This window comes from Sesamum indicum, linkage group LG15, assembly GCF_000512975.1.
Source record: "Sesamum indicum cultivar Zhongzhi No. 13 linkage group LG15, S_indicum_v1.0, whole genome shotgun sequence".
Taxonomy (NCBI): domain Eukaryota; kingdom Viridiplantae; phylum Streptophyta; class Magnoliopsida; order Lamiales; family Pedaliaceae; genus Sesamum; species Sesamum indicum.
This window is the reverse complement of record NC_026159.1, coordinates 6,975,717-7,002,630: the sequence shown is the minus strand read 5'-3', so window position 1 is coordinate 7,002,630 and position 26,914 is coordinate 6,975,717. Positions and strand designations below refer to the sequence as shown.

The 26,914-nt window shown below is 33.9% G+C and overlaps 5 protein-coding genes across 6 annotated transcripts in view; 3 read left to right on the top strand and 2 right to left on the bottom strand.

Annotated features, from left to right (window-relative positions):
• LOC105178127 (protein BOLA2) overlaps positions 1-955 on the top strand; it is a 1,799-nt gene extending 844 nt beyond the window's left edge. Inside the window, exons 2-3 of the mRNA XM_011101500.2 lie at positions 452-474; positions 561-955. Coding sequence (XP_011099802.1) covers positions 452-474; positions 561-753 — 216 coding nt within the window. The 3' untranslated portion in view covers positions 754-955. The remainder of the gene's footprint in view (positions 1-451; positions 475-560) is intronic.
• Positions 1,503-4,078, top strand: LOC105178126 (probable plastid-lipid-associated protein 7, chloroplastic). Of its 2 annotated transcripts, none has more exons than XM_020699295.1 (7): positions 1,503-1,938; positions 2,310-2,425; positions 2,489-2,611; positions 2,918-3,016; positions 3,112-3,156; positions 3,340-3,430; positions 3,724-4,078. In XM_020699295.1, the coding sequence occupies exons 1-6, from the start codon at positions 1,668-1,670 to the stop codon at positions 3,415-3,417; spliced, it is 732 nt and encodes a 243-aa protein (XP_020554954.1). In that variant the 5' UTR covers positions 1,503-1,667; the 3' UTR covers positions 3,418-3,430; positions 3,724-4,078. The 2 variants fall into 2 exon arrangements, with proteins under 2 accessions (XP_020554954.1, XP_011099801.1); XM_011101499.2 differs by having other exon boundaries at positions 3,340-3,413; positions 3,724-4,076.
• Positions 6,918-10,117, bottom strand: LOC105178384 (pre-mRNA-splicing factor ISY1 homolog; the record flags this gene model as incomplete). The annotated part of the gene is made up of 3 exons (XM_020699144.1): positions 6,918-7,382; positions 8,790-9,231; positions 9,714-10,117. Coding segments are annotated over 2 exons (843 nt in total), but the record flags the coding sequence as incomplete, so codon positions are not given.
• Positions 13,209-18,608, top strand: LOC105178125 (carbamoyl-phosphate synthase small chain, chloroplastic). The gene is made up of 10 exons (XM_011101497.2): positions 13,209-13,376; positions 13,537-13,669; positions 15,794-15,882; positions 15,961-16,021; positions 16,243-16,310; positions 16,407-16,535; positions 16,628-16,737; positions 16,836-17,183; positions 17,464-17,629; positions 18,184-18,608. The coding sequence occupies exons 1-10, from the start codon at positions 13,247-13,249 to the stop codon at positions 18,231-18,233; spliced, it is 1,284 nt and encodes a 427-aa protein (XP_011099799.1). The 5' UTR covers positions 13,209-13,246; the 3' UTR covers positions 18,234-18,608.
• On the bottom strand, positions 20,467-23,250 carry LOC105178124 (actin-1). Its single transcript, XM_011101496.2, has 5 exons — positions 23,042-23,250; positions 22,280-22,349; positions 21,790-22,183; positions 21,085-21,698; positions 20,467-20,988 (listed from the first exon to the last, which is right to left on the bottom strand). Exons 2-5 carry the CDS (start codon positions 22,337-22,339, stop codon positions 20,923-20,925), a joined length of 1,134 nt encoding a protein of 377 aa, XP_011099798.1. The 5' UTR covers positions 22,340-22,349; positions 23,042-23,250; the 3' UTR covers positions 20,467-20,922.

Sequence of the window (26,914 nt, the reverse complement as noted above, 5' to 3'; positions counted from 1 at the left end):
TAGCTGATAGAGGAGTTACTGTTCAGCTTAGAGCTTAACTATGTTTCACATTTGATACCGTGAATATTTATGCTGGATTTGTAATTGTCGGCTCCATACATTGTATGCAGAATCGTCCATTCAATGCTGCAAGTATCACTCTTGAATTAATGTTCTGAGTATGAGGTTGTTTCTTAAGCGAATAGCAAAGTTTAGGCATTAGCTTGCAGAGAGCTTCATTAGAGTTAAAGGGCTTTAGTTAATCTGTGGGGATAAAAAAGAGAGCTGTTTAGAGCCCACTTCAAGAGATATTACTATCTGCTTATGCTGTTGCCACCCTTGAGATGTTCTCTTCATCTTTTAATTGAACTTATGTTCTAAAAAATGAGTCGATCTAGTGGATATTTTGCATGTTCTAGCTCCTGATTTTTCTTCTCTATTTTCATGTTCTGGTCTGCTGCATCAATTTCAGGATGTTGTCGACACGTCTGGGGGGTAAGTTCATATCTTTACACCATTTACCTGGAGCTTTTATAATGATTCAGACTGTTAAATGTCATCAAAACCTATCTTGTTATCAGATGTGGTGCGAGTTTCTCTATTGAGATCGTAACAGAACAATTTGAAGGAAAACGACTGCTGGAGAGGCATAGAATGGTAAATGCTGCATTAGTGGAGGAGTTGAAACAAATTCATGCTCTTTCGATAACAAAGGCCCTGACCCCTGAGCAGTGGAAACAACAAGAGGATAAAAACTCGCAAGCATCTGCTTGAATATGATTCACTTGATAAACCTATTACGCATTTAGCATGTTGCTCTGATTTCTCTGTTTCATGCTTCGTAATGTAAGTTTGTGTTTCAAATCCTAACTGGAACTGCTACTATACTATCAGAGACCGTGTTTGCAATTTCCCATGCGTTTCATATTGCGGGATGAGCATAAATTCTGAGAATGAAAACAATGTCTCTTCATCAGCTTGGTTTACAGTTGGCAAGTCATTTGGCATCTGGTTCTAAATACTCTGACACATGCGCTTGAGATCTATATACTCTACGAGAAAATGTCACTGTAATGTTGGATGGACATGCAATTCATACCTCCTCATTGGATTGAGGAGGGCATGCGTTGTATCTATGAAATCTTGTAACTTGCATTAAAAACAAAAAGAAAAAAGATCTGAGTTATATGGGCCCCATATGAACCAATCGTGCACAAATGAATCAAGATTGTTGAGGAATTCTTTCAAGATTACTACATGATTAGCTGTTGTTTGTGCTACTATGATCCATAATTCCATCTTGATTAGGCTGTTTGTGTTACTGTGATCCAAAAATTCCAACTTTTTTCATCTAGATTGTGGCTGTTACTTCAACTTTAGGTGATAAATGGTAAAGAATTTCTTTCTGCAGTGGGTTAGTAAGTAATCAATTCATGTCATATGTGTTGGGAAACAAATCATTTTTATCCATAACGAGCGGTAGAGAAAGGATATTTGATAAATAAATAAAATCTCAACAAATAAAAAATTCAATCCTTTATAGCATAACATACACATACAGTCATCTCTGTCGTTGCACAAACAAATAAATAAGAGAGAGCAATAATGTGGTAATGATATAAACTAGAGAAACAAAAAGGCAAGAAAGCAACAACATTGATATAATCTTGGTAGCAAGGTGTGGAGTAATGGGCAGCAGAAAGCTTATCCAACCATCAATCCCAGCTTCCCACGTGCTCCCTCCCAATCCCACCACCGTTAAGATGATGAAACTTCAACCGGCCAATCACAGCAATCCCATTAGATTTGGATTTTGGTCGCATTCTTGTGTGAGAGCTGCAGAAAAGAGCTGTGAGTTATTAGGTGGTGGTGCTGCTGCTGCTGAGGAGGAGGTGATAACAGTAGAAGGTTATAGAACTGCAGCCCAAATCAAAGAAACTCTTTTTGCTGCGCTACAGGGTATCAACACTCTCATTTCTTGCTTTTTTGTTGTATTATATTTATCTATATATAAATATTAACATTTGTAATTATATATTACAAAAATTTCATCCCGACCTCCCTCCTCACCGCCATCTCCCCCTCCCTACCCATCGTCGGCGTCACCCTCATCAGAACTGTGGATCCGAATGAAGTAAATTCTACAGTATTGATTTACTCCCTAAATTTGGACCTTATTGGACGGTTTATCGGTAAATATCATTTTATAATAAAAAATAAAAAATGCGCGTGTAAGTAGGTTTTTGCACATTTCACCTAGTGGTAAATTGCATTTCACCCTATTTTTATTACTTGTTTCTTGGAATTTTGCTGAAGGAGTTGCATTGCAGGCATTAACAGAGGCATATTTGGAGTCCCATCAGCAAAGAAAGCTGAAATTGAAGAATTGGTTGAGCTTCTGGAGTCCCAAAATCCCACTCCTAAACCAACACAGTGTTTGGAGAAGGTGCTTTTCTTGGCATGTGGAGTTAGTGTTGAAGTTGCTGTTTTTTTAATACGAGTATTGCAGGTAGCTGGATCTTGGAAGCTCATCTATAGCACCATTACTATTCTGGGCTCTAAAAGAACTAAGCTGGGATTGAGAGATTTTATCACCTTGGGAGATTTTTTCCAGTCAATTAATGTTGCTGAGGTATTCGTGTTCTTGTTGGTTGGCATGATCCCGTTTATGTTATGCCTGCTGTTTAATGTTTACATCCTGAGAAATGTGTGTGTATGTGTGTTGCATGTTCAAATCATTGTGTACAGATAGAAGTTGTTGGAACAATCTATATTCATTTTTTCCCGTTTCTTCTTAGTCCCTCAACAAGATAGTAAATCTCCATCATAAAACATTGTTGTTGAAGTTCAATTATTGTACTCAAGAATCGGAAATCGTATGTAATCTGCTGTGTTCTTTCACTACTAACGTTCCAGCATTTTATGATGGCAAATGGAGGGTAAAGCAGTTAACATGATCAAGTTCAGTGCCAAAGGTCTGAATCTGCTGAGTGGACAGTTAACAATCGATGCTTCGTTCAAGATTGCCTCAGAATCAGTAAGCTATACTTCATACATTTCTTCTCACGTTACAATGAAGAAAAGTAGAGAGGATGACAAGTTTCATTCCTTTTGATGTTCAAAACTGTGTAGCGAGTTGACATCAGCTACAACAAGTCAGTGATCACTCCAGAACAGGTATGAGAAAAGGCATGTATTCTGATAATCCATCAGTTATCATCCAAAAAAGCAAATGTGAAAAAATGCAACAAAATCAACTAACAATAATCAACCTAGTGGGAGGTTTAGCTGGATCACTTCTTGTTCTGACTGTCAAGCTGACATCGTTCATGCTTTTACTATGTTTCTTGATTGCTACAGTTGATGAACGTTTTCCGCAAAAACTATGACCTTCTTCTTGGCATCTTCAATCCTGATGGCTGGCTTGAGATCACGTAACTACATTCATCTTGTACATAATAGAATTACCTTTGTTCTGAACTTTTTGGAGTTGATGGATTTGGATTTGGAGGAAAAATTTCAAATGATATTATATTAAAAGAATTTGAAATCTATTACTGTTCAATAAAACATAGTTCAAATTTAGATTGAAAATTTTGAAATCCCTGTTGAACTCTAACCAAACAAATGTGACGGATTAATTACTATAGATTTGAAATATATGACTTCAAATCCATCAACCCAAATAAAATCTTACGAAATCTTTATATCATTGTCTGATAATCCGCTGTTTCGTCATAACAGGTACGTAGACGATTCCTTGAGAATCGGCAGAGATGACAAAGGAAATATGTTCATCTTAGAGAGACTAGAGGATGATAAGCCCTGAAAGATTTTGGTGACTCCCAATGAATTTGGTCTGAATTATTTGTTGTGGTTAGCCAATTTTACAAGCATCCCATTTGAATGTAGAACCATAATAATGCATTTTGTTACAGCTATGTTGAGTGGAAAGCAAGAGCTGAAGCTTCTTTTTATGAGTAAAGCATTCTTATGTTGTGCTATCAAAAGGAACTTTGATACACAATTTGTAAGAACTTCTGCTTTACATGATGAACTCAAAGCAACATGATTAATAATTGAATCATTCGTATCCAATTTTTAAAGAATTGGCTAAACTCCATTTTACCCTTGTGTTTCCGTCCCTCTATTTTTTAAAAAATAAGTTAAAAATTCTTTTGTATTTTAATAAATTTAGCAAAAAACTTCCTTTCCATTGGAAACTAACGCAAGGTGGGGTGCACGGGCTTGAAGTGCATTTGGGTTAAATATTTTTATTAATTATATTATTTTTTATAAATAATATTTATATTTAAATTAGTATTGTCTGTAATTAAAAAAAAATAAATCCAATATATATCAAACAAAATAGTTAATTAAATATCTAATAATTATTATAATTATCTGAAATTATTCTTAATTAACTAAATTATATATTTAATGAATATAATTAAATAGAATTTTGTTTAAGAAAATATTGGGGGAGATGGCCGGCGCCCACTTTCTTTTGTTTGGGCGACATCGCCCCTATTTGCACGGGCGGGTGGGGGTGGAGGGGGAGGTGGGAGTAGGGTTTCTTTTTTATATAATATAAAATAATAATTTCTTTTTTTATATATTATTTTAATTATTTATATATAATATAAATAAAATAATTTATTGAATTCAAATCGTTTGTTTTCTTTTTAAAAATCTAATGATTGATATAAATTGATTAAATTCGACGATTATTATATAATTAAAGAAGAGGGGCAATTAAGTCATATGAAAATAAATTAACATCGTTAAGTCAATTAAGGGAGAGGGGCAAATAAACTACGTTTAACAAAATAAAGGGATTTTTTTTCCTAGTTTTAAAATATATAGTATTGTTTTTAGCCGAATTTCTAAAACACAAGGGGATTTTATGCTATTTAGCCTAAAGAATTCGACATTGGCAGAATAATTTGCTTTTTTGGAATGAATTCTCACATCAGAATCTATAGGTATTTAAGAAAAGGGCTAATTACACTTAGATCGTCGCTCAAAATGCTGAATTACACTTTTTCTAAAAAAAGTTTAACCACTAGCACAAGGTAACAATGATGAACATTTCAAACGAACTACTTTGATCCCAGATGAGTGAAATGTAATCAAGGAAGAAGTTTCTAAACGACGAATGCAAGCCTACAACAACAATTTTTATTAACCGTAAAAGATAGATGGGGTCCAAAAATTACTGAAATAGAAGGCATACGAAGCAGAAATAAATTTAAACATGAGAGAATTAGTTACAAGTACAACGTTGGCAAGCAGGGCTGTAGGAAGGAGGAGTTAGACGACCCAACATAGAGAACAAGGGGGATTTGATGATTTTTTAACATTTTTCGATGACATTCTTTTTGTAATTTTTTAATAATATTATTTAAATTATTTTACGGTCTGTCCTTTAAGCTCCAAAGAGAAAAGAGAGATGGTGGATACCTTTGTTGGGAGGAGAAAGCGGTTTTCCCGAAGACAATGGTGAGGAATACAGTAGCTATAAGGGATGACCTTCGACATCTCCGACACAACGGACATGTAGGAAGATGTCAAGACGGGCATCTTTATTGGCCGATGCACTTGATAGATGGACATTCGTTTACATAAGAACCGAAAACTAGACACAATCAGTCCATGCATTGAAGCACTGACTGTGAGATGCCTGGTTTGTAATGCATCTGAGGAGCTTCATGATCCCACTACAAGAAGGATGTCCCTTTACATATCACATCTCAACTGGGCGTGTATATTTCTGGGCTTTCACAGTTTTGGTGTGCTTGAATGGGTCGAATGGTTAGCTAGTCAGTCTTGAATGGTTGTTGTACAGGGCTGGGGATCATCTCCTTTTTGCTAAGTTCAGATGTATGCTGGATGATTATGTGCATACTGCTACCTGTGTTTTGAGTTGATGATGCCTAATTTCGACTTGGGTATTGCTAAACTAGTGATGATGGATGCATTATTCTACGCCGCTTGGGAAGTTTTGGGCCAACTAGACCACCCTCCATACATCTTTTGTGACAACTTTCTGCTTCAGAAGCTGTTATGCTATACTACCTACTAAAATGATGCATCATATAAAAGTGCCAAATTCATAGGATCTGGTGCTTGTTGGTTTGCCTCCATCAGTTTTTCTTTGTCATGATTCTTGTTGATTCTAAAACATGTAGTTCTAGTGGTGATTTATAAATGTAGATGCAGTTTGACGCGTTGCGGGTTCGATTTTGCTATGTTTCCCGTAGTTAAGTAGGTTAATTGCTTCATCTTTTATTTGCAATTTATGGTGTTGATGCCTGTGGGATCGTTCCTCTAGTTTTTGATTGTCAAAAAGGCTTGGCTTCTATATTTGACCTAGGCTGATTGTTGAAAAGCCTTGGATGGTCACAGAAAATATATATTCAGATTGACACAAGCCATGCGGACTGACAGATTCATTCACACAATACAGCAAATTAGAAATATAGACACCACACAGATTCATACAGAATCCAAATAATATATCTTATGAAATTGGGGAGTTTCAATTTCCATTTTCCTCTGTTAATTTAGGACAATGAGCAGGCAATTTGTACATTGTGTATTAAATTTATGGCCCAGTTCCTAGTTATGTAACCATTTAATGTTATCAAGCTAAGACTTTTCACTAGTAAGCGATAATGTTTGACTTGTGAGCTGAGGAATAATGGTAAGGAATTAGAGTAACCAAACACCATACAAATCAGATTCTTACTATAAGAGCCATAATATCACAATCTGTTTACACTTAAAACGGAGTTCGCTGATTGCTTTCATTTAATCAACTGCAAATTTGGCCTATATTCTAAGGCCGAAGCATTGGATATCAGAATTTTTATCTCTAAAGCTAGATTATATCCGAAGGGCAGGCCCATTCCTGCCTTTCCCAATAAACTAAACAATTCTTCCAAATCCCACAAGGATAACCATATGATATATTTTATATCTGATAAGATAGAATCCGGAGAAAGGATAATGGCTTATCCCCCTTGAGTCACAATTGGGAAGGTGAAACTGAAAGGCCAGTCGATAGGATGCACAGTAGTTTCACCAATCATATCTTGTCTTGTGCATACCAGATTACAGATTCACTATCACAACGGCATCCATTATCAGGCTACTATGGGTTTCATTACATACACAAAATTTGAATTCATTGACAGGTGCATGAACATTTTTAGTGCCTGCAACCCTCGCATGCCATGTTTGTGGTGCACCGTCTTCACAGCCTGCAAGAATAAGATCTACATTATCACATTCCTCTACTCTTGCCGTCATGCTGTGCCTCATGAGTACTACATGGAGAAGTTGCGCCATTGCATCGACACTTTTAGATGTGTCATTCTTGGTTTCACAATCTTGTCATCCTGAAAGAATTCACATACTTGATTAATTGAAACAGTTGAGTTGAAAAAACTGCCGAACTTGGCTCGAGTGCATACCCCCTCCAGCCGCCTCTAGATAACTCAAGTAACCAATGGAACCACAGAGAGCAGGTCTAGAGAACTGCATTGCAAATAATGATTACATCTCCAGCAGAGATGTGTGTTGGATTTGAAAAAAATCTAGATAGGTAGGGGAGTATCAATAAATGTTGAGATTCATTAGGATTATTTTTATATATTTCAGCATGCAGAAAAAGTCTCACCATCATTTTGTGGTTTTAACCTGAAGTCATCCAAGTGAGCAATAGGCTACGGGACCATCAATTAGAAATCACAATTAGATCTAAATATTGTCTGCCATGCCTGTCAATCAATGAACCTGTGAATAGTAAACTCAATTTTGACCCTAAAGTAGAAGACCGAAAAAGTTATATGCATGCAATTTACCGTAACAAGACTACAATTCTATTAATCGAGAACAATCTTGAACTAAATGTTCAGTCCCATATGCATCAGAATCTATAAAGGCCTCTAAACCAATTTCTGTAAAAAATCAGGTCTCTAATTAATAGGAATATTGATGCCAACTGACATTAAAAATCATGGTTCTACTAAACCCCTAAACAAATAAAGGAAACCCAAGCACATTTTATTCTCCATGAAAGAGTACCATTAAGGGTTTGGTATCATTTGAAACTGATTTAAGCTCCTACATGTCGAGAGCTAATATTAGGAAAAGCAAGGAGAAAAGAAATTAAAAAAGGAAAAAAGCATTGCTGGGTGCTTATCCGGACAAAAATTTCCTCATTTGTGACTTGTTAAAACAATGTAGAAACAAAATCCTCAAATTATATATAAAAGAAACAAAACATCTTGTTACTTCCACAAATAATAAGACAGCACAACCTAGTAAGAATAGTCCTCAAACCCACTGAAGGTATTTTTTGCCCAATTGTGGAATAAATGATGGCTAATAATCTATTGTTGGAGGCATACCATAGAAATTGCAAAAAATTTCACATGAAAGGAGAGATGATCTCATATGCCACACATAAAATAGAGCATATCATAATTACATGCACATTTTCAACCATCAGTTCCCAAAGTGATAAAACGTTAGTCAAGATATGAACAAGAGATGGGCATGTACTCCAGAAAAAGAAATTGTGCCTATATACTCCACTGAAAGGTCAATTTATCCTTGGATTTTCAGTGGCGCTCTTCAATAATCATGAGGAAACGCAGATCGTGGGCGTGAGCCATGTAGTGGCAATAGTTGACATATAATGAGAAGGAGAAAAATAGCTTTTCTATTCTAACAATTAAAGAAGTGCACATTGAAGAAAATACATACAAGACACATTTAATTTAACTGAACGGTCAGCATACCATCTAATGCTGAATATTAAGCAAGGTCTTTGCTTCAATTAGATCCTCCAACAACTCATTGCTTGTATATTTGCTTAACATTTCCTGCTTCTTTTTCTCAAGCACCTTCTTCTTTATCTCCTCCTCATCTGGCAGTGGCACATGTGCAACAAATTCCTTTTCCTTCTCCTTTTCCTCTCTCTCCCTTTCCTTTCTCCTTTCTTCCTCCACCACATCCTCTTCCTCTTCAAATAGAATCTTTGATGCAGCACCCACCTCTGCCACCTCCCCACTCTTTACAGCCCTCCTTGCTTCCTTCTTTATCTTCTCCATCTCCATCCAATCTGCCAGAGCTGCAGCCCTCATCTTCTGCTCTGCGGGTCCTTCTAGTTTCTCCAATATTCCATCCTCGTCATCCCTATAACCGTAATAACTTGCATCGATTCGTTTGTATATATCGTACCTACAAAATAATTTGTCAAAACTACATTAGGACAAACCTGGACACAAAGTCAAGAAAATAAAGAGAGGATCTATCAGCCCCTCTTACCAATTAATCATACTTATTGTCACTTGAAACAAACCAGTTATCCACATCTAGAAAACCTAGCAAAAACTACAAAATCTGCACGAAGTAAGAAATTTTAATATTAAGAATGTTGCCAGCCAAGGAAAGTCAAAAACCTAAAACATTCACTACATAAATAACTAATCACCGACTCCCAACCCTTCTCACAGTAAAACAAAAACAGCATCCGGGATAATTCCGATCCAAAATCCACGAGGCCATAACCTCATCCACCTCGCCCAATATTCAAAGAAAAAACAAACACACAGGAAACTCCACTGACTCGTTCTAACAGAAACCCTTGTTTCTCATCAGCACAGTCATTAAATCCTCCATTACCATTAAACGGAAAATGACAAACATAGAACCACGATTACCTTGTGCGCCTCTTCCGCAACTCGGGTGGCTTCTCGAACAACTCCCTGACACCAGGCAACTTCTTCGCCGCACCAAAGTACCTGTACCCCGGCCCCCTACCCCCGGGATTGGGCACATCTACAATATTACCATCCAAATCAGTCATCTTCGCCGAATGCTTCGTATAGTTCGGTCCACCTAGCTCCACAATACGCCGTTCCCAATGCGTCTTCTCTCGAATCAATTTGTTGATCTCATCGTTCAGGTCGCGGAGGCGATGCTCGCCGAGACCTTCGTTCTGGATTTCAGCCACTTTACGACCTATTTCCCGCATAATTTGCTGGCGCCACTTGTCCGCCTCCGCCAAGTCGCGGCACTCGGAGGCGAGGTATGGGCGCCGCTCCTTGGGTTTCTTCTTCTCCGTTCAGCATGCTCTTTCTCTTCGTTACGAGCCATGGCGGAAGAATTGAGGTCGAATTAGGGTTTCCTTTGGTGAGGGAATAAAACCCTGGTCTGGAGGTTTGCAGATTAGGGGAACAGAGAATGGAACTATGTTTCCGAGAACGAAAAAGAGTATAATGTATTGGGAACGAGGGCACAAAAGTCTCCCTAACGACGTCGCTTCATTGGGACATTTAACCTGCCAAGATTTGTGAGAGATGAGAATAAACAAATTTATTACCAAAAAAAGAAAAAGAAAATTATACTAACCCAATGCATATAATAGATAGTTTTTTTATATTTTAATATATAAAATTAATATATTATATTACAAAGAGAAAAAAAATAATTTATCAAGTAATATAAAATTTAAAATATCGAACAAGTTAGCTATTTTACAATTCAATGGCATTTTTTACTTTACAAAAAATTAGTGTAGTGGTATTTCGTTTGTGGGTGTGGAGGATCTTTCATTTTTATTTTAGTTCAGATTTTACGTGAGAAAATTAATTTTTATCATGTATATATAATATATTAAATGTGACAATAAAAATATTGGATAAAAATAAGAACATCGGGAAAAATAAAAAATAATAATAAAAAATCTGAGAGTGAGTAAAGTAAATGATCCATAAATGTTCTTTTGAAATGAGCATTTTTACATTTTCATATAAAAATATTTTAAGAAATTATAAAAAAAAGTAAAATATATAATCAAAAAAGTATTTTAATCAATTCATCACAAAAGTTGAATAAAAATGTAAAACAGACTAACGGAATGAGCTCGTCGTTAGACGGATGTTAGAATTATAAGATATTTATAATTTTTCAAATGACTTATGGTATTTATAATTATGTCAAATTTTTTAAACAATGACTGTAATTTAGGACCCCCAATCTCATTAGTTTATTTTCAATTAAATCCACAAGGTCAGTTGGCATGTTAATTTTCACAAATATTACTAGGGTAATTACAACTACGTCTCCATTGTGGTTTGAAATAATTATAAATACTTTTTATTATTTGATAAATTATAAATATCTATTTTCAAATAAAAAATAAATATATAGTCCTTAAATGGTAAGGTATAAATTACTTTCTTAAAATATTGTTCTTTATTTTTTAAAAAAATATCTAAAAATATAAAAAAAAAATTGAGAATGAGTAAAATAAATAATCCATAATACATATTAGTCTATAAAAATATTTTAATTTTTTAAAAAATATATAAAATCATTATTTATATTCCAAAATATCTTTTCGATCAGTTAATCAAAAAAATTGCATGAAAACATTGGAGGCTAACGAAACGAGCTGTTAAAATCATATGAATATTTGTAATTTTTCAAACAACATGGAGGTATTTTTGAAAAAAGGCCATCCACAATCACAAACTACGGCTAATGACACAGCAACACTAATTTTTTTGAGAAGCCCAAAATGTCCTTCATAACATAACCAACTTATTTAACTTTCCAAATTTTACATTAATCGATAAATTTATTTTTATTTTCTTGCTTTTTTTTAATATAATGTATTAACTTATACTTAACACTTTTATTTATAATATATTTATTAAAAAATAATTTATTATATAAATACAAAACATTATGCCACGACGGCTAGTTATACACCAAAAACGAGAAGATGTTTCTTGCCTTTCCACTAGTTTCCACTGGAGATAAACAGGTTAAATGCAAATTAATATGTAAAATTAGCAAATAACTCTCCATAAAAAAATAAAATAATAAATTACTCCACATATTTTGAAAAATGAAGCAAATTATCCTATTATCTAAACTATTAATAAGGGATAATTTACTTTATTTTTTAAAATACATAGGACAATTTGTTAATTTTTTTATATAAATTTATCTGCTCATTTATTATATCATATAGGATAAATTACATTTTTTTTTCGGAAATAAATCAATCCACATCCACTTAGTTGAAGGCCTGAAGCAGTCTTCGGCCTCACAACGGTCCGGACTATACTCCGGATCAGAATTTCTTCCAATTTCTAACTCTATCTAATAAAGATTTGCATGTATATATATTTATAATTCTCTCTAATTCAAATATAATATCTATATTTTTTATAAGAAAAACATATTGTCAATATATAAATTCGAAAACATCTCAAATTGAATAGGGGAAGAAATATTTTATCATCTGAATTATGATGTGTGTTTTTTTTATACTTTTTTTCGCTTAAATTATTTTTTGATAATTTTTGTCATCCATAATACCCAAGATTTGTGCATTGTCATATCATTTAATTGAAAAGTGATCACATGCTCCGCAAATGCTATATTTTAAAGACAAAAATATTAATTCAAGACAATAAATCATTTTTGATTGAAAAATTACATGAGCTACAAGTGGAGAGGATGAAATTATCCATAAAAAATAATAAATTTGGCGTTTTGCCCTTCAAAATAACTTTTTTCATGCATTTAAAATGAAATTGTTGTATATTTTAGATGGTAAAGTTTAAAGAAAAATATCTTAGGTGAAAAAGTGTGGGCGATAATGCCTATTGATAAAGTTGAGGCCCTATGATTTTAAGGTCATGATTTTCAACCTTACTAACATGTGAGATGTTATTTTATTTTAATAGTAATTGTTATTATGCTTTAATAGTTGACGTTAATTAATATAATTATCTGATATTGATAATTAATACATAATTGTTATAATTGTTGGTTGTTATTATATAAGTATTAAATATTGATATTTTTAATCGATTTATTCAATAAATAGTTTATTAATTTTATTTTAAAAAGAATATGAAAATACGGTAGTCCAGATGACAAAAATATATTTTTCCCCCAATTAAATGTGATATGGCTTTTACTTTCAAAATTTTAAAATTAAATTTATAGTTTTCTTTATTCAACTTATTTTTTAAAACTCTAAGAGCAAAATCAAACTAATTTATTGTTTAATTTCCAAATTCTTTACAAAATATCCATTTTTGTTAATTTCCCCATACATAAATCTCACTCTCTCTCCCTCTCATGTGTCAGTAGAAATCCCTAGCCGCTTGCCCCCCCCCCCCCCCCCCCTCTTCAGCTAGAGGTTCTCAGCTCACTGTACTGCTACATTTCCATGAATTGTGCTTTGGGGATGGCTGTCACTCAGTTTCCGCCTTGCTTTACACTGAATACGCCGAAAGTCCGGCTCTTCACCGTCAATTGCCAATCCGTTTCTCCAGCTGCATCCGGGATGTCTTCCACTGGTATGTGCGTTGGTTCGTACGTATGCATGTATGTGTGTGTATATTTGGGTCCGGAATATTGTGGGAGTTCAATTTTGTGGGTTTTTTTTTTTTTGCTTTTAAGTGATGTTTGTTGTTGCTTGTTTGGTGTGTAATTTTGTTTGGAAAAAATGGGTTTTAGGATTGGTGGAAAAGCCATGGAAGGTGTCAGATGCAAGGCTGGTGCTGGAGGATGGTTCTGTGTGGCGGGCGAAGTCGTTTGGTGCTTCTGGAACCCAAGTTGGTGAAGTGGTTTTTAATACATCATTAACGGGGTAATTTATTTTTTTACTTGTTCTGGTGTTGTTTCATTCCTTCTTCCTTTTTGTGTAATATTCTTCCTTATGTTTTAATTTCCTCCTCCGTATGTTGCATAATCCTTGATAGTTAATTAGCTTTTGCACGCTGTTTCTTGTTCGAGATTTTGCCAATGGTTGCAATTGCATGATTTCCGCATGGATTGTGTGATTAATTGATCAAACATCGAAGACTAGAAGTTGAGTTTACAATGAAAATTCTTTGTACAAGCAAAGAGTTGAATATGAGGTAGGAGTTGATAAGACAGCACGTAGACATGGATCTGAAGTAGCTCTTGCATTTCTTCGATTTTCTTTCTTTCTTGATTTGTTTCTCCTGTTTATTTCACGAGGTGGTGTCGATCAGTGTGATGTGTGATACCTCTTAGCTAATAGAACTGGTAAATATAAAATGCTGGTTGCATGAAAGCTAGGTGGAGGTGGTTAGGAGATTCAAGTTATGAATTCTCACAACTGATCATGGGGACTTATCTACACACATATCCAAAAAAAGAAGCAATCTCACACACTGTTTAACTGGGTTATACACAGAAAAAGGTGCATGATAGAGATGTGGATCTTCTATCATTTCGCATTTTGATCAGGTTCCTTCTCTCTGTTCCCTCTCCTTCATCTTTCGTTACATTCATTTAGAAGAAAATAAAATCCAGAACAATAATAAACACCAATCGAATGAAAAGAAACAAAGAAAGAAGTACGTTATAAACATAGTTGATTTTTCCTCTCAGAGGCTCTGTGATTTGGAAAACTATTTCATACAGACATTTTGGTTTCAGGGTCAGTAATATTGGAGCTGAAACATATAAGAGAACTCACAAAAGGACAAAATAGAGCATGTGGTGAAGATGAGAGTACTGCAATGGTTCAAATGAATATCTCTTGGAAAGAACTCTTTAAAAAGTTAGATTAAGTTTTTTGTTTGTGATGTTAGAAAATGCATCATTTTTGGATTATGATTTGTTTGAAAAAAGGAATTCGTATTACAAGTGTTTGTAGGCCCTTCATTATAAGATGAGCACTTGTGCTGAAGTAGGTATTGCCCTTTTGCTCAGTTGTACAAAGTTCTACAGAGTAATCTGTTTGGGATCATCGACTTTATGTTTCTAACTAATAGACCTTTATGCAAGCTTTTCTGGTTAAAGAGTAATCAACTGATACTCCAACTCTCCAACTAAAAGAAATGTTAAGATCTTACCCTTTTATCAAATACAGAGAGAAGGTTCTGTTCAGGGACAATAGTTTCATTCTTTTGAAGGTCAAAGAAATTGAGGATTTGTCCTGAAGTATGTGTCTCAAATCCAAACCCTTAACAGAGCTAAATTAGGATCAAGTCTAATATATTTGTGCGACAGGAACTGTTTGCTGAAGCATGCATGGCTCCTGCTGGTCATCATGTAATTGCATGACAATGCTGAATGGCTTGAAAAGCTTGCTTCCTGTTATGGCTTTTGTGTATTACAGAAAACCTGCCTCAAAGAACCATTTGGAGTTCCTTTTAGTAGTTCAGATTGCATATTAGTGAACTCAATTTTACAAAATCAATTTACTTTAGACTTACTAAAAACTTTAGACCAACCAAAATAAGGTCATGGGATAAGCCCAATACTCTTACTACCTACCTGAGATTCTAATAAAAATCACTCATATCAAAATTGAATAAGAAACAGAGCTGCTAAAAGACAATAGAAATAATAACAGTTTAATAACTTTGAAGCACATAAAAAGTAAACCTCTAAGAATATGAATTTTTAATATTTCAAAAGTAGACTGAATCTTAGCATCTTATTGACCAGAGGTCTTTTTCCAGGTAATTGTTATTGCCAATTTTGCACCTGGTGGGTCCATAACCCTAAGCATGCATTCACCTCAATCATGTGAATATGTTTCCCTTATTATGTTTAAGAGGGAAAACATTTAAGTCAATGGTTGGTTACATTGAAAAATATACGTAAGTCATAATTGAATCCTGAGTCTAGGAAAAGGGCATTGTTGCAGACAAGGTTTTGGTGACATAAGACTTGTGCTTGTACCTCTCTGATTCTTTGTGGTTCAGTATCAAAGTTTCATTTCCTTGCATCACAGGTACCAAGAGATCCTTACAGATCCTAGTTATGCTGGCCAATTTGTCCTGATGACTAACCCACACATTGGAAATACTGGTGTCAATTTTGGTAGGTGGATTGGGTGTTTTATATTTGGCAAACTTTAGTCTGGAAAGGGTTCTAACTTGGCGTGCTTTTTTTTGGCAGATGATGAAGAATCGAAGCAATGCTTTCTAGCAGGACTGGTTATCCGAAGTTTGAGTATTAGGTTATCCCTTTTGAGACTTTGGGTTTTAGCCATCATTTCCTTAAACTTTTAAAGCTTCCCTTCATGTGGCTTTGGCTTTTCACTTTTCATCATTCTTTTTACTTTTTTTCTTTTAAAACTTCCCATCATGTGACTTTGGGTTTTTCTAACCATGCATGTTTCTTCTTGTTACTCCTCCCTTGCATTTTCGTCTTGTATATTTACTGCAAAATGCTTTGCAGCACCTCAAATTGGAGATGCACAGAAACACTTGGAGAGTATTTGGCATCCAGGAACATTATGGGAATATGTAAGTGTTAATTTCATATGTCATTCTTCTTTTGCAAATAGCAGCACTCAATGGCAAGTCGATCATTTCTGATTGTCTTGTTCTGTTGTGCTGCAGATGATGTCGACACTCGTGCTATTACCCGTAGATTGAGAGAAGATGGCAGCCTTATTGGTGTATTGAGCACTGAAGAATCTAAAACAGATGACGAACTTCTGAAAGTGTCTCGAACTTGGGATATAGTTGGTAATTTGCCTCAAGAAAAGATTGTTAACAGATAATACAGGTCAAAATTTATGGCATGAGAAAAATGACTGGCTTTATTATAAATTGTACAGGGGTGGACTTGATAAGTGGTGTCACCTGCAAGGCTCCTTATGAATGGGTTGATAGAACAGGTTCAGAATGGGAGTTTAACTTAAACGGAAGAAATGAAGAGACTTTTCAAGTTAGTGTCACATGTTGAGTATTATTGCTCTAAAGATGAATGCTTGCAGATTTGGAGTAAATTATCGTTTTATTCTTATTTTTTATTTTTTGATGAAGGTTGTTGCATATGATTTTGGTATCAAGCATAATATACTCCGACGCCTGGCATCCTATGGCTGTAAAATCACTGTGGTTCCTTCAACGTGGCCTGCGTCTGAAACCCTGAAGATGAAACCAGATGGTGTACTTTTCAGCAATGGTCCAGGAGACCCATCAGCAGTCCCTTATGCAGTTGAAGCTGTCAAAGAAATAATCGGAAAAGTTCCTGTTTTTGGTATCTGCATGGGTCACCAATTGCTTGGTCAAGCACTAGGGGGTAAAACCTTCAAGATGAAATTTGGTCACCATGGAGGAAATCATCCTGTTCGTAATATTCGAAATGGTCGTGTTGAGATCAGTGCTCAGGTTTGTTCATCCACAGGGTATTCTTTGTTTAACCTTTATCTGGTATAGAAGAAGTATGTTGACTGGCGCTATACTCGATGCTCATTGCTTTTATTTGTTTCCATGAGTTTGTGTAAACTTATGGTGAAGATTAAAGTAAAAAAGATGACGAACATAATTGAAATCTGGATCTTCTTGTAACTTCACCGTTTTCGCTTTTCCTCTGGCCTTCTTTTTCGTGGGGTTTTGACACTTCTACTAATAATTTTGCTTTAAAGTGATCCTAATTCATCTTCTGCAGAATCACAATTATGCTGTTGACCCTGAATCACTTCCTGAAGGTGTAGAGGTGACTCATGTCAATCTCAATGATGGAAGCTGTGCTGGTCTTGCATTTCCTCAGCAAAAGCTCATGTCGCTTCAATACCATCCTGAAGCTTCCCCTGGACCCCATGACTCAGATCTTGGTATGGTTTTCATTTATTGAACCAGTTCCGACCTTCACTTCATATATGGATGCATGAATATTTTTGCTCACCACTTTGCTGCTTCAAAATTTGCACGCCAAACATGATCCACACTATTCATATACCTTATTTATGTCAAGTTTTCTTGTGAAAGGGATACACAAGTTTGCTTGTTTGTATTATTTATGACTTTGACAAATTGAAATTCAGCTTTAACCATTACCTATCTCAAGAGTGGCTGGCTGATAGCTGAATCCTAGTCCATGAGACTGTTTAAGCCAAGAAAGATTGGACTAGTCTCAACCTCCATTTTTTAATGTTATTCTCTTGGAGAAAAACCATATTGGGAACATCAGCTAAACCTGTGGTCTTTAAACTGACAGTAGGCTCTGGGAACACTGTCATCTATGTCTTAGACATGACCATTACTATTATAGGAATTGCTAAGTTGTGAAGTGCTAATGAATGTTCTTGGCAAAGTTATTATTTTTCTTTTTTAAATTTATGAACTTTTATATGCCTATTGCCATACTAATTAAACTATTCTATCACAGTATTTGGTGAATTCATTGAACTAATGAAGCAAGAAAGGCAGAGAACATAATGAAATATGGCACCAGTGTCTGTCAACGGTTGATAGCTCGATCGGAGTGATGGCTGCTGATAAGTGTGAATGTCGCATCAGGTGCTCAAGATTGAGGCCACTTGGAAATATATTTGCTGCATTGGGGTCTTTCAGTGTTTATTTTGTCATGCTAATCTAAATAAAGAGACTTCGTTGAGTGCTCCGTCCATAGGTTTAGAAAAGCTAAAAATATAAGAAAATGTTGAAATTAAGTTTCTTTAGTTACTTTCTTCGATGAGTCTCCAAATATTTTCTTTATATCTCTAGCATCATTTTGTTGCAGAAGTAGGGAGAATTGTATTCCTGTTGAAATGTCTCAGAAATTTAGATATATGGAACGTAGAATTAGCAGCACCATACCTCCAACACAAATATAATAAACTTACACCAATCCCACTTTCTAACTATCCTAACTACTGGACATGGTCATTGACATTTCGCAACCAAGAGGGCCTAACTACTTATACATAATCGTAGGAGAAATTGCAATTTTAGTTTCATAGGATAGGGGATGTTGAACTTTTATAATTCCGTATTTTATGATACTAATATTTTTTATCTCATAGAAATAAAAAAACGTGGCCGACATAGTCTTATACACTCATTTTATGTGATTAAATCTGTTATGCTTTGGGACAATATTTGTAATGTTTTTTAATCCTGTGAGATAAAAAATATTGAGTTGCAATATTGGGCGATCAAAAGAGCAAAACATTCTTGTAATGATTATAAGGGTATTAAATATCAAGTAATATTTTTTTTGCATATTTTATTTTTTCATCCCCACTTATACTACCACTAAATCTTATCCTTTTTTAAAAGAAAAGTTGAAGAATTTTTGATAAAATAAGATCATAAAATTTATAACACATCACTCATGATAAATTTTAATTAAATTGAAGAAAATTGAGCTGATTTGTAAAGACTCTGAAAATAAGTTTGGAACTCCCAATTTTTTTTTTTCAGAAATGCTTGTAAGTTTCTAACATCCTATTTTGGATCTTATACGATCTTTCTTTTAAAAAAATATCAAATGCTATACGACATCTTATAAAATATTTTAAAAAACTTATAAGTTCACCGACAAATCCGTAACCATATAAAGCAGTGAGTACAATCCAACTAACAAATTATGTTTGGTTTATAACAGAAAGAGAAGAAAATTAAAGATATGATAGAATAATAATCCAATATCAACTGCAACACCTCATGAAGAGACAATAATCCAAGAGTAAGGTAATATCAAATAAAGAAATCCGTGCATATTAATCTTTCTTTTAACTATAAATCAAATAGATCAATTAAATTACCGCCACTTTCAATACAAAAGCAATTGCTCAAGTGTCCATATATGGGTCATAACTGCAAAACATTTAGGAGCAATTACATTTACATCCTTGAATCTATGTTTTACACATATTATCCTGATTTTTGCCAATTATAAAAATTACCCCTTACAACTAAAAAGTGTAGGTACTTTGTATAATATATTGACATTTTTAAGGGTGTGTGTGTGTTATTTTCAAAAGGTAGGAATAATTTGCGTAAATAATATTGATATTTATAGTAGATGTATGGTGCAGTTTTTCAAAAAGTAGGGATCATTTGTTGTTATGTTGATTTATGCTACATACATGTCTTTATATCCACTATAAATAGGCTACTCTATAAATGGGTGAAGGATTTTCGATCTCACTTTAGTATACACAATAGTGTCACCCCTATCCATGTATAGCATACATATGCACTTTTAAATTGCAATTTAATTTAATTATATATTCTGATTTTGAAAAAGATATACACCTCAATCACATATTAATGTACTGTAATACTAAATAGTATAATAGAATGATCCAACTACAATATTATGTTACTAAGTCCTATTTTCTAAAGAGATCAAAGTAGATTAGTAACTGAGATTTTCATTTTTACATGTATTCTCGTTGAAAATATATGGATTTGCACCATAATTCAATATAAACATAATTCCATTAATCAATCTATAAAAAAATTTATTTTCATACGAAAACCTATATAAAATTAAAAAACCATATTTTGTACTTAAAAGTGAAAATGAAAACATAAACAAACAGGCCTGCTCTGCATCTAACATGCGCTAAGTGGTGATATAGAAATGTCCAAGACAAGCCGGTCTTGTCTTAAGCATAAGGTAGAGAGATAAGACACTTAATTTAGATAAAAAGAAAAACCATCAGTTGAATATTTAGTCACAATTTATACCATGGAATTTCAAGTATAAGTTTTACAAACTACCATAAACATAGTAGTTTCTCATACAACAAATAAAACATAATTGTTTTTAAGCCGGGCAACTAAAATATGAAATCTAACAAAAAAGAAATAGAAAACGTAAAATGGGAAATACTACAATTACTTTCAAACTATAATGACCTATCGCCGATAGAAGTCCAAGACGATATGTCAAGAAAAGAAAGTAATTACATACTCATAATCCATAAACAATAAGAATGTGAAACTATTTTAGTCGAGACATGATGACACATTATGGTTACGTTGTGGCGTCCATGACAATCCCATCTACAAACTTCTCCACTTCAAGCAAATGGAATTTTCTTCAAACATAGCATGAAAATCTTACCAAGGGATTGACGACAAGTAATACTCACCGTGAATGCTTAACAACATCTTAGAAGCATTTTCTGTGGACAATTGATGGACCAGACTCGTCATATTCGCCCTTTGAAATCCACATCTATTTTAGAGTACACAAGCATGTTAACAATAATCATGTAACTTCGATAAAATTTAAAGAATGAAAGAGTTGAACATAATAGAAGTACGAAATAACCTGTTGGAAGGTGCTGAGGGATGCAAGAATGGATCCTCCAATCCAAACACTGTATTTTCTCTCTGGTGGTGCAACAACTTTGATCTTCATGCTGCTAGGAGCCAAGGCGGTGATTTCCTTACTCATACGATCAGCAATTCCAGTGAACATTGTCGAACCACCACTGAGCACGATGTTACCATATAGATCCTTCCTGATATCAACATCGCATTTCATGATGGAGTTGTAGGTAGTCTCGTGAATTCCAGCAGCTTCCATTCCAATGAAAGAAGGTTGAAAGAGAACTTCCGGACAGCGGAATCTCTCAGCCCCTATTGTAATAACTTGTCCATCTGGTAACTCATAATTCTTCTCAACCGACGAACTAGTCTTGGCAGTCTCAAGCTCCTGTTCATAGTCAAGAGCGATATAAGAAAGCTTCTCCTTCATGTCGCGAACAATTTCTCGTTCCGCAGATGTAGTGAACATGTAACCTCTCTCAGTTAGAATCTTCATGAGATAGTCTGTGAGGTCACGCCCAGCGAGATCCAAACGAAGAATGGCATGTGGTAGTGAGTAACCCTCATAAATTGGCACAGTATGGCTCACACCATCACCAGAATCCAACACAATACCTATTAACAAAATTACACATTGATAAGCTTTTGAGTATAAATGTTCAAACATATTAAGAATGAGACAGTAAGTATCAATTCATACACTCACCTGTTGTACGACCACTAGCATAAAGAGACAAAACTGCTTGAATAGCGACATACATTGCAGGAGCATTGAACGTCTCAAACATGATTTGGGTCATTTTCTCTCTGTTGGCCTTAGGGTTGAGAGGTGCCTCAGTAAGAAGCACAGGATGCTCCTCGGGAGCAACACGAAGCTCATTGTAAAAAGTATGATGCCAGATCTTCTCCATGTCGTCCCAGTTGCTAACTATCCCGTGCTCAATGGGATATTTTAGGGTCAAAATACCTCTTTTAGATTGAGCTTCATCACCGACATAGGCATCCTTTTGCCCCATCCCAACCATAACACCAGTATGTCGGGGTCGACCGACAATACTTGGGAAAACTGCTCTAGGAGCATCATCACCAGCAAATCCAGCCTGAACGTAAAATAAAAGGCAAAAATAGTGAACACTAACTTTGAAACATTTTTATGGGCAAAATCACTTCAATAGGATTTGTGAATGTGTACTAACCTTCACCATTCCAGTTCCATTATCACAAACAAGAGGTTGGATATCTTCAGTGTCGGCCATTTTCTATAAACTGCAGACATACTAATTTTAGAATATATAGAATAATAATTGGCAAATATTATAAACAAACATAACACATGCTATGGATGATAACTTCATAAGGATACACACAAGTCCTCAAATGAGCAATTGATTTAGAACCAAATTGTAAAAAACTACAACACTAGAAACAAACACACACTTAGAATATGCGTCCACAAGGAAGAAAGCATTATTGCAATGATCAGGAAGGATCTTTATAGTTCATTCGGTGGTAATAAAATTAATTTCACTTATCCTTTCTCTAAAAAGTTAATTTAAATTTCACTAGGATCAATACTTTTTTAATAAAAATAAAATACAAATCAACAAATTAAAACACTACATTAAATTAATCGAGAAGTACAAGCAAGAATTTTAGACATTGAAAAGCCACATTTCACATACATCAAATATCTTTGGCATCGGGAAAATCACATTAAATGCAATAATTCCAATTCCATACACAAATTAGTAAAATCATCGTGAAAACATCAAATCAATCAGGTACTCAAATGAATCAATAATCCTGATGATTATCAAATATCATCCATTCATCTAACAATTCACAACAAATGCCATACACACAGATAGATTCCAGATCTCATCATCTCGATTCAAAATAAACGAAATCTAGCTATAACTAGTAATAAGATAAATCTAGAACAATAAAACACAAATTACCTTAAATTGAATAGAAACCTGGTCAAGAGAGCAAGAAAAACTACAGTAGATCAAGAAAAATCAATCTCCGATGAGACAAATGCTTGGCTCCCCAACACTTTTCAGCTTTGTTTTTCCTTTATTTCTATTCCTCTCCTTCTTTCTCTGCTGGCTTATTGGAATGCCAGAGGAGGAGAAATCAATTAGGTAGGAAGGCGAGAGGAGATCTGTCTATTTATAGAAGGTCACGCATTTGAACTTTGAATTTCAAATTTGAATTTATATTTTTTTCCTTCTTTTTTCAGGGTAATGATTATGCCAGAGCGAATTTCCAGATGTCAGAGAAACAATATCGAAGTTTACAAAAATATCCTCAAAACAATGTAAGGCTACAACACTACAAGCAACGTTGCAATCTCATTAGATAAAGTGCAAAGGTTGTTCAAAATGTTCATACAAGTCTATGTAAAAAAATAAAATATTATTTTAGTTTTTGGGTTTTTTTTAAAAAGAAGCACACTGACTTTGGTAATTTCCTTCTTTTCAAAAGACTCAAAAAATAAAATAATATTTTTGATATCTTAAGTTCTTAACATGCCTTTTCATATGCAAACTCTGCACGTGAAATAATTTTTTTTCATAAATTAGTGCCATGAGATTCAAACATAAGGCTTCTTGGTTGGCGTGACTCTCATACAATGTTAAACGACCACCTCATCTAAAAATTTAATTGTGAGATAGGAGAATCATTTTAATATCAATATATTAACACGGCCCCTTTCCGCGCAAACTCTATACGATAAGCAATGAGGTTTGAACTCATGGCTTCTTGTTTGATCTGGCTCTGATACCATACCAAACGACTATCTCATTTAAAATTTTAAGTTGTTAAAGAGGACAATCATTTTAATATCAATATGTTGACACGCTCACTTCACGTGCAAACACTACATGTGAAATAAATGAGTGATAATGAGATTCAAATCGAAACTTTTTATTTATTTGACTCTAATATCACATCAAACGATTGTCTCATCTAAAAATTTAAATTGTTATAAATCAGAATTATGTTAATATTAATATTTTAACACTTTAAGTTTATAGTTAAATTTGGAAATTAGCTCATATTATTGCGTTCGAAAAATCTTGACAGTATTTGGAGAGACATCGACGGCTATAAACAGAAATATTTTAATCGATTAGTAATTGATAGAATAAAAGGGATGCTTAGAAGCCATGGAGAGAGCGGTGGTGGTGATGGAAGAAATAAGGGGTGGTGGTGGATAGAGACGACATTCTTTTCTTATTTCTTTTAAATATTTTTGAGGTTATGTTGAGAAATAAATTCAATTTATCAAGTCATCATTCCGTTCTTGCGTTAGAGATCTCTTTAATATTGCACCTAAGGTCTAGTTTAGTTGATGAAATTGAGGTCATGGGCTCGAGCCCCATCTTGTGTGTTTTTTGATCTACTTTAGTAATAGTTTTTTGCCTACTGTAATATTGATTGTTGGTTAGTTATACATATTTGATATTGACAATTTACGATAAAAAGTACGTGGCAAGAAATGAGCTGTCTACTCAGTAAGTAAAACTAATCAGTCTATATATACACACAGGCAATAGGTCACGTACTGTGCTCTCACATCAACTAACAAATATTCATCACATATCAACAACAGATATAATAGTACAGACCCAAAACTGAAAATCAATCCACAACATAATAGTCGACATTATCGTTTATTATCTAAGGGTCCTACTTATTCTAATTGGAGTACATCAACCAATGATTTTGTCGGCCATCATCATCTCAGTCAATGTCATATATAGTGATATCCCCATACTCTCTATCCCAGTGTATAACAATATCAGCACAGGATATCACAACAAATTTGGCATCCCCACACCATCCCAGTGTGTAGCTAACGACACAGGATATTTCCTGCTACCCGAAATATATTGGTATCATACGCGCCATCGTACCTAACTTAATTTATTTATTTTTTATATTACGTCATCAATCACATCATCATTAATGACATTATTGTAAACCATTGACTCCCAACTAGGTAAGCACCATCTTTTATTTCAACTCACAACAGCAATATCACCAACTTTATTATTCAATTTTCTATAATAACTATTTTCTGATTAATAACGTTTTCATTCGATTTCATTCAACAATCACTTATACAAAACTTCCGTGCAATACAAACACATGTAACACGTAATAACAATTTCATCGATATTAAAATAACTCAACAGATATTCGACGATCATATATATATAAACAATCAATATACTTTATTCACATATATAAATATAAATTCAAATTAATGGTCGAATAAATAAGCACCCTATAAATCTAATACTACACACACACACACACACATATATATATATATATATAAATCAATTAGGTATACTTACTTCAAATCTCAAAATGATTCCGTTAATCCCAATAGCTGCTCAATCCTCTACTTTATCTTCACCTCCTATAATAAAGTATTATCCGTATATTCTATATATAAAGAATATCGTAAATGACCAAATAAGATATTAAATAATATTCGTATCTTTTCCCCAATCTTTTAATATTTTATTTATATAAAACATTTGTTCCATTTTCCTAAAAAATAACTAAACTTTCTAATCTTCTCAAGTATATATTTAATTTGTCAACTAACTCATAAGAATTTATTTAATCAAATCCCGTATATATTTATAACTATCATTTTTAATAACATTCATAAATTAGATTATCATTAAAAACCTCATTTTTTCATTTTAATAATATAATATTTCTTAAACATTATTTTAGAAATATTTTTATGAATTTTCTATCGATTCCTTGCCACTATATAATTTAATTAAACCCCCCAATATATAGAAATACATATTTGGTTAATAAATGCTGGGATTGCGTAAATTAACTATTGTACTATTTAAATCTAATAAATTTAATGATTTCATCAACCAACTATATCATTTCTATATAAAATGTGATATTTAATTTAACATTAATTTAAATTAGTTAAACTCGTAAAATATTGTGGTTAAGTGAACGCGCGCGCGTGTGTGTGTGAGGCAAATTGCAAACCAATGTACATATATATAAATATATAATGATGTATGGGTGGGTGAGGCGGTTGGTGGCATGATGATGCTCACTTCTTTTTTTTTTTATATTATTTTTATTTTATTTAATCTTTTCAATAATTACTATTATATCCTATTTAATTTTTTAATTAATATAATTTGTTCTCAAATATTATAATGAATTTCAATTTAGTCCGTTCAAGTTTTATTATATTTCAATTATGATATATAATTTATTTATAATTAAATTAAATTTTTTAATAGTTACTAATTAATCTCTCGATTATGTGTAAAATCCTAAGGACGTCACAAATTTACCCCCTTATAGGGAGGTGTGTAATGCACTCGTCCCTCTTGACGGTGCGCATGAGTTGTTTAAGAATAAATATTATTTTTATATAATAATTATATATAAAATTTATTAATAATTATAATATATATAAAAAATATTTTTTAAACAGTAAAAATACTAATTTTTATATAAAATATATAATATTTTTAATAACATATATTTTTTAATTTAAAAACAAAAAGAACCTAACCCCGCCCCCGTCATCGGCCCCCGCCCCTTTCCCTTCAGTTCACTGCCACAACATCCACGCCCGTCGCCGCCCTCCACTTAGCCAACGCTCTCTTCACCACCACGCCATTGGCCCACCCCTTCCTCCGCCCAGATCAGCGCCATTCCCTTCTTCCACCCAAATCAGTGCCCCTCCCCTCCCCCCCAACCCCTTATGCTCAGATCCGCCCTCTCCTACCGGTCTCTCTGTCTATATATAACTATATATATAG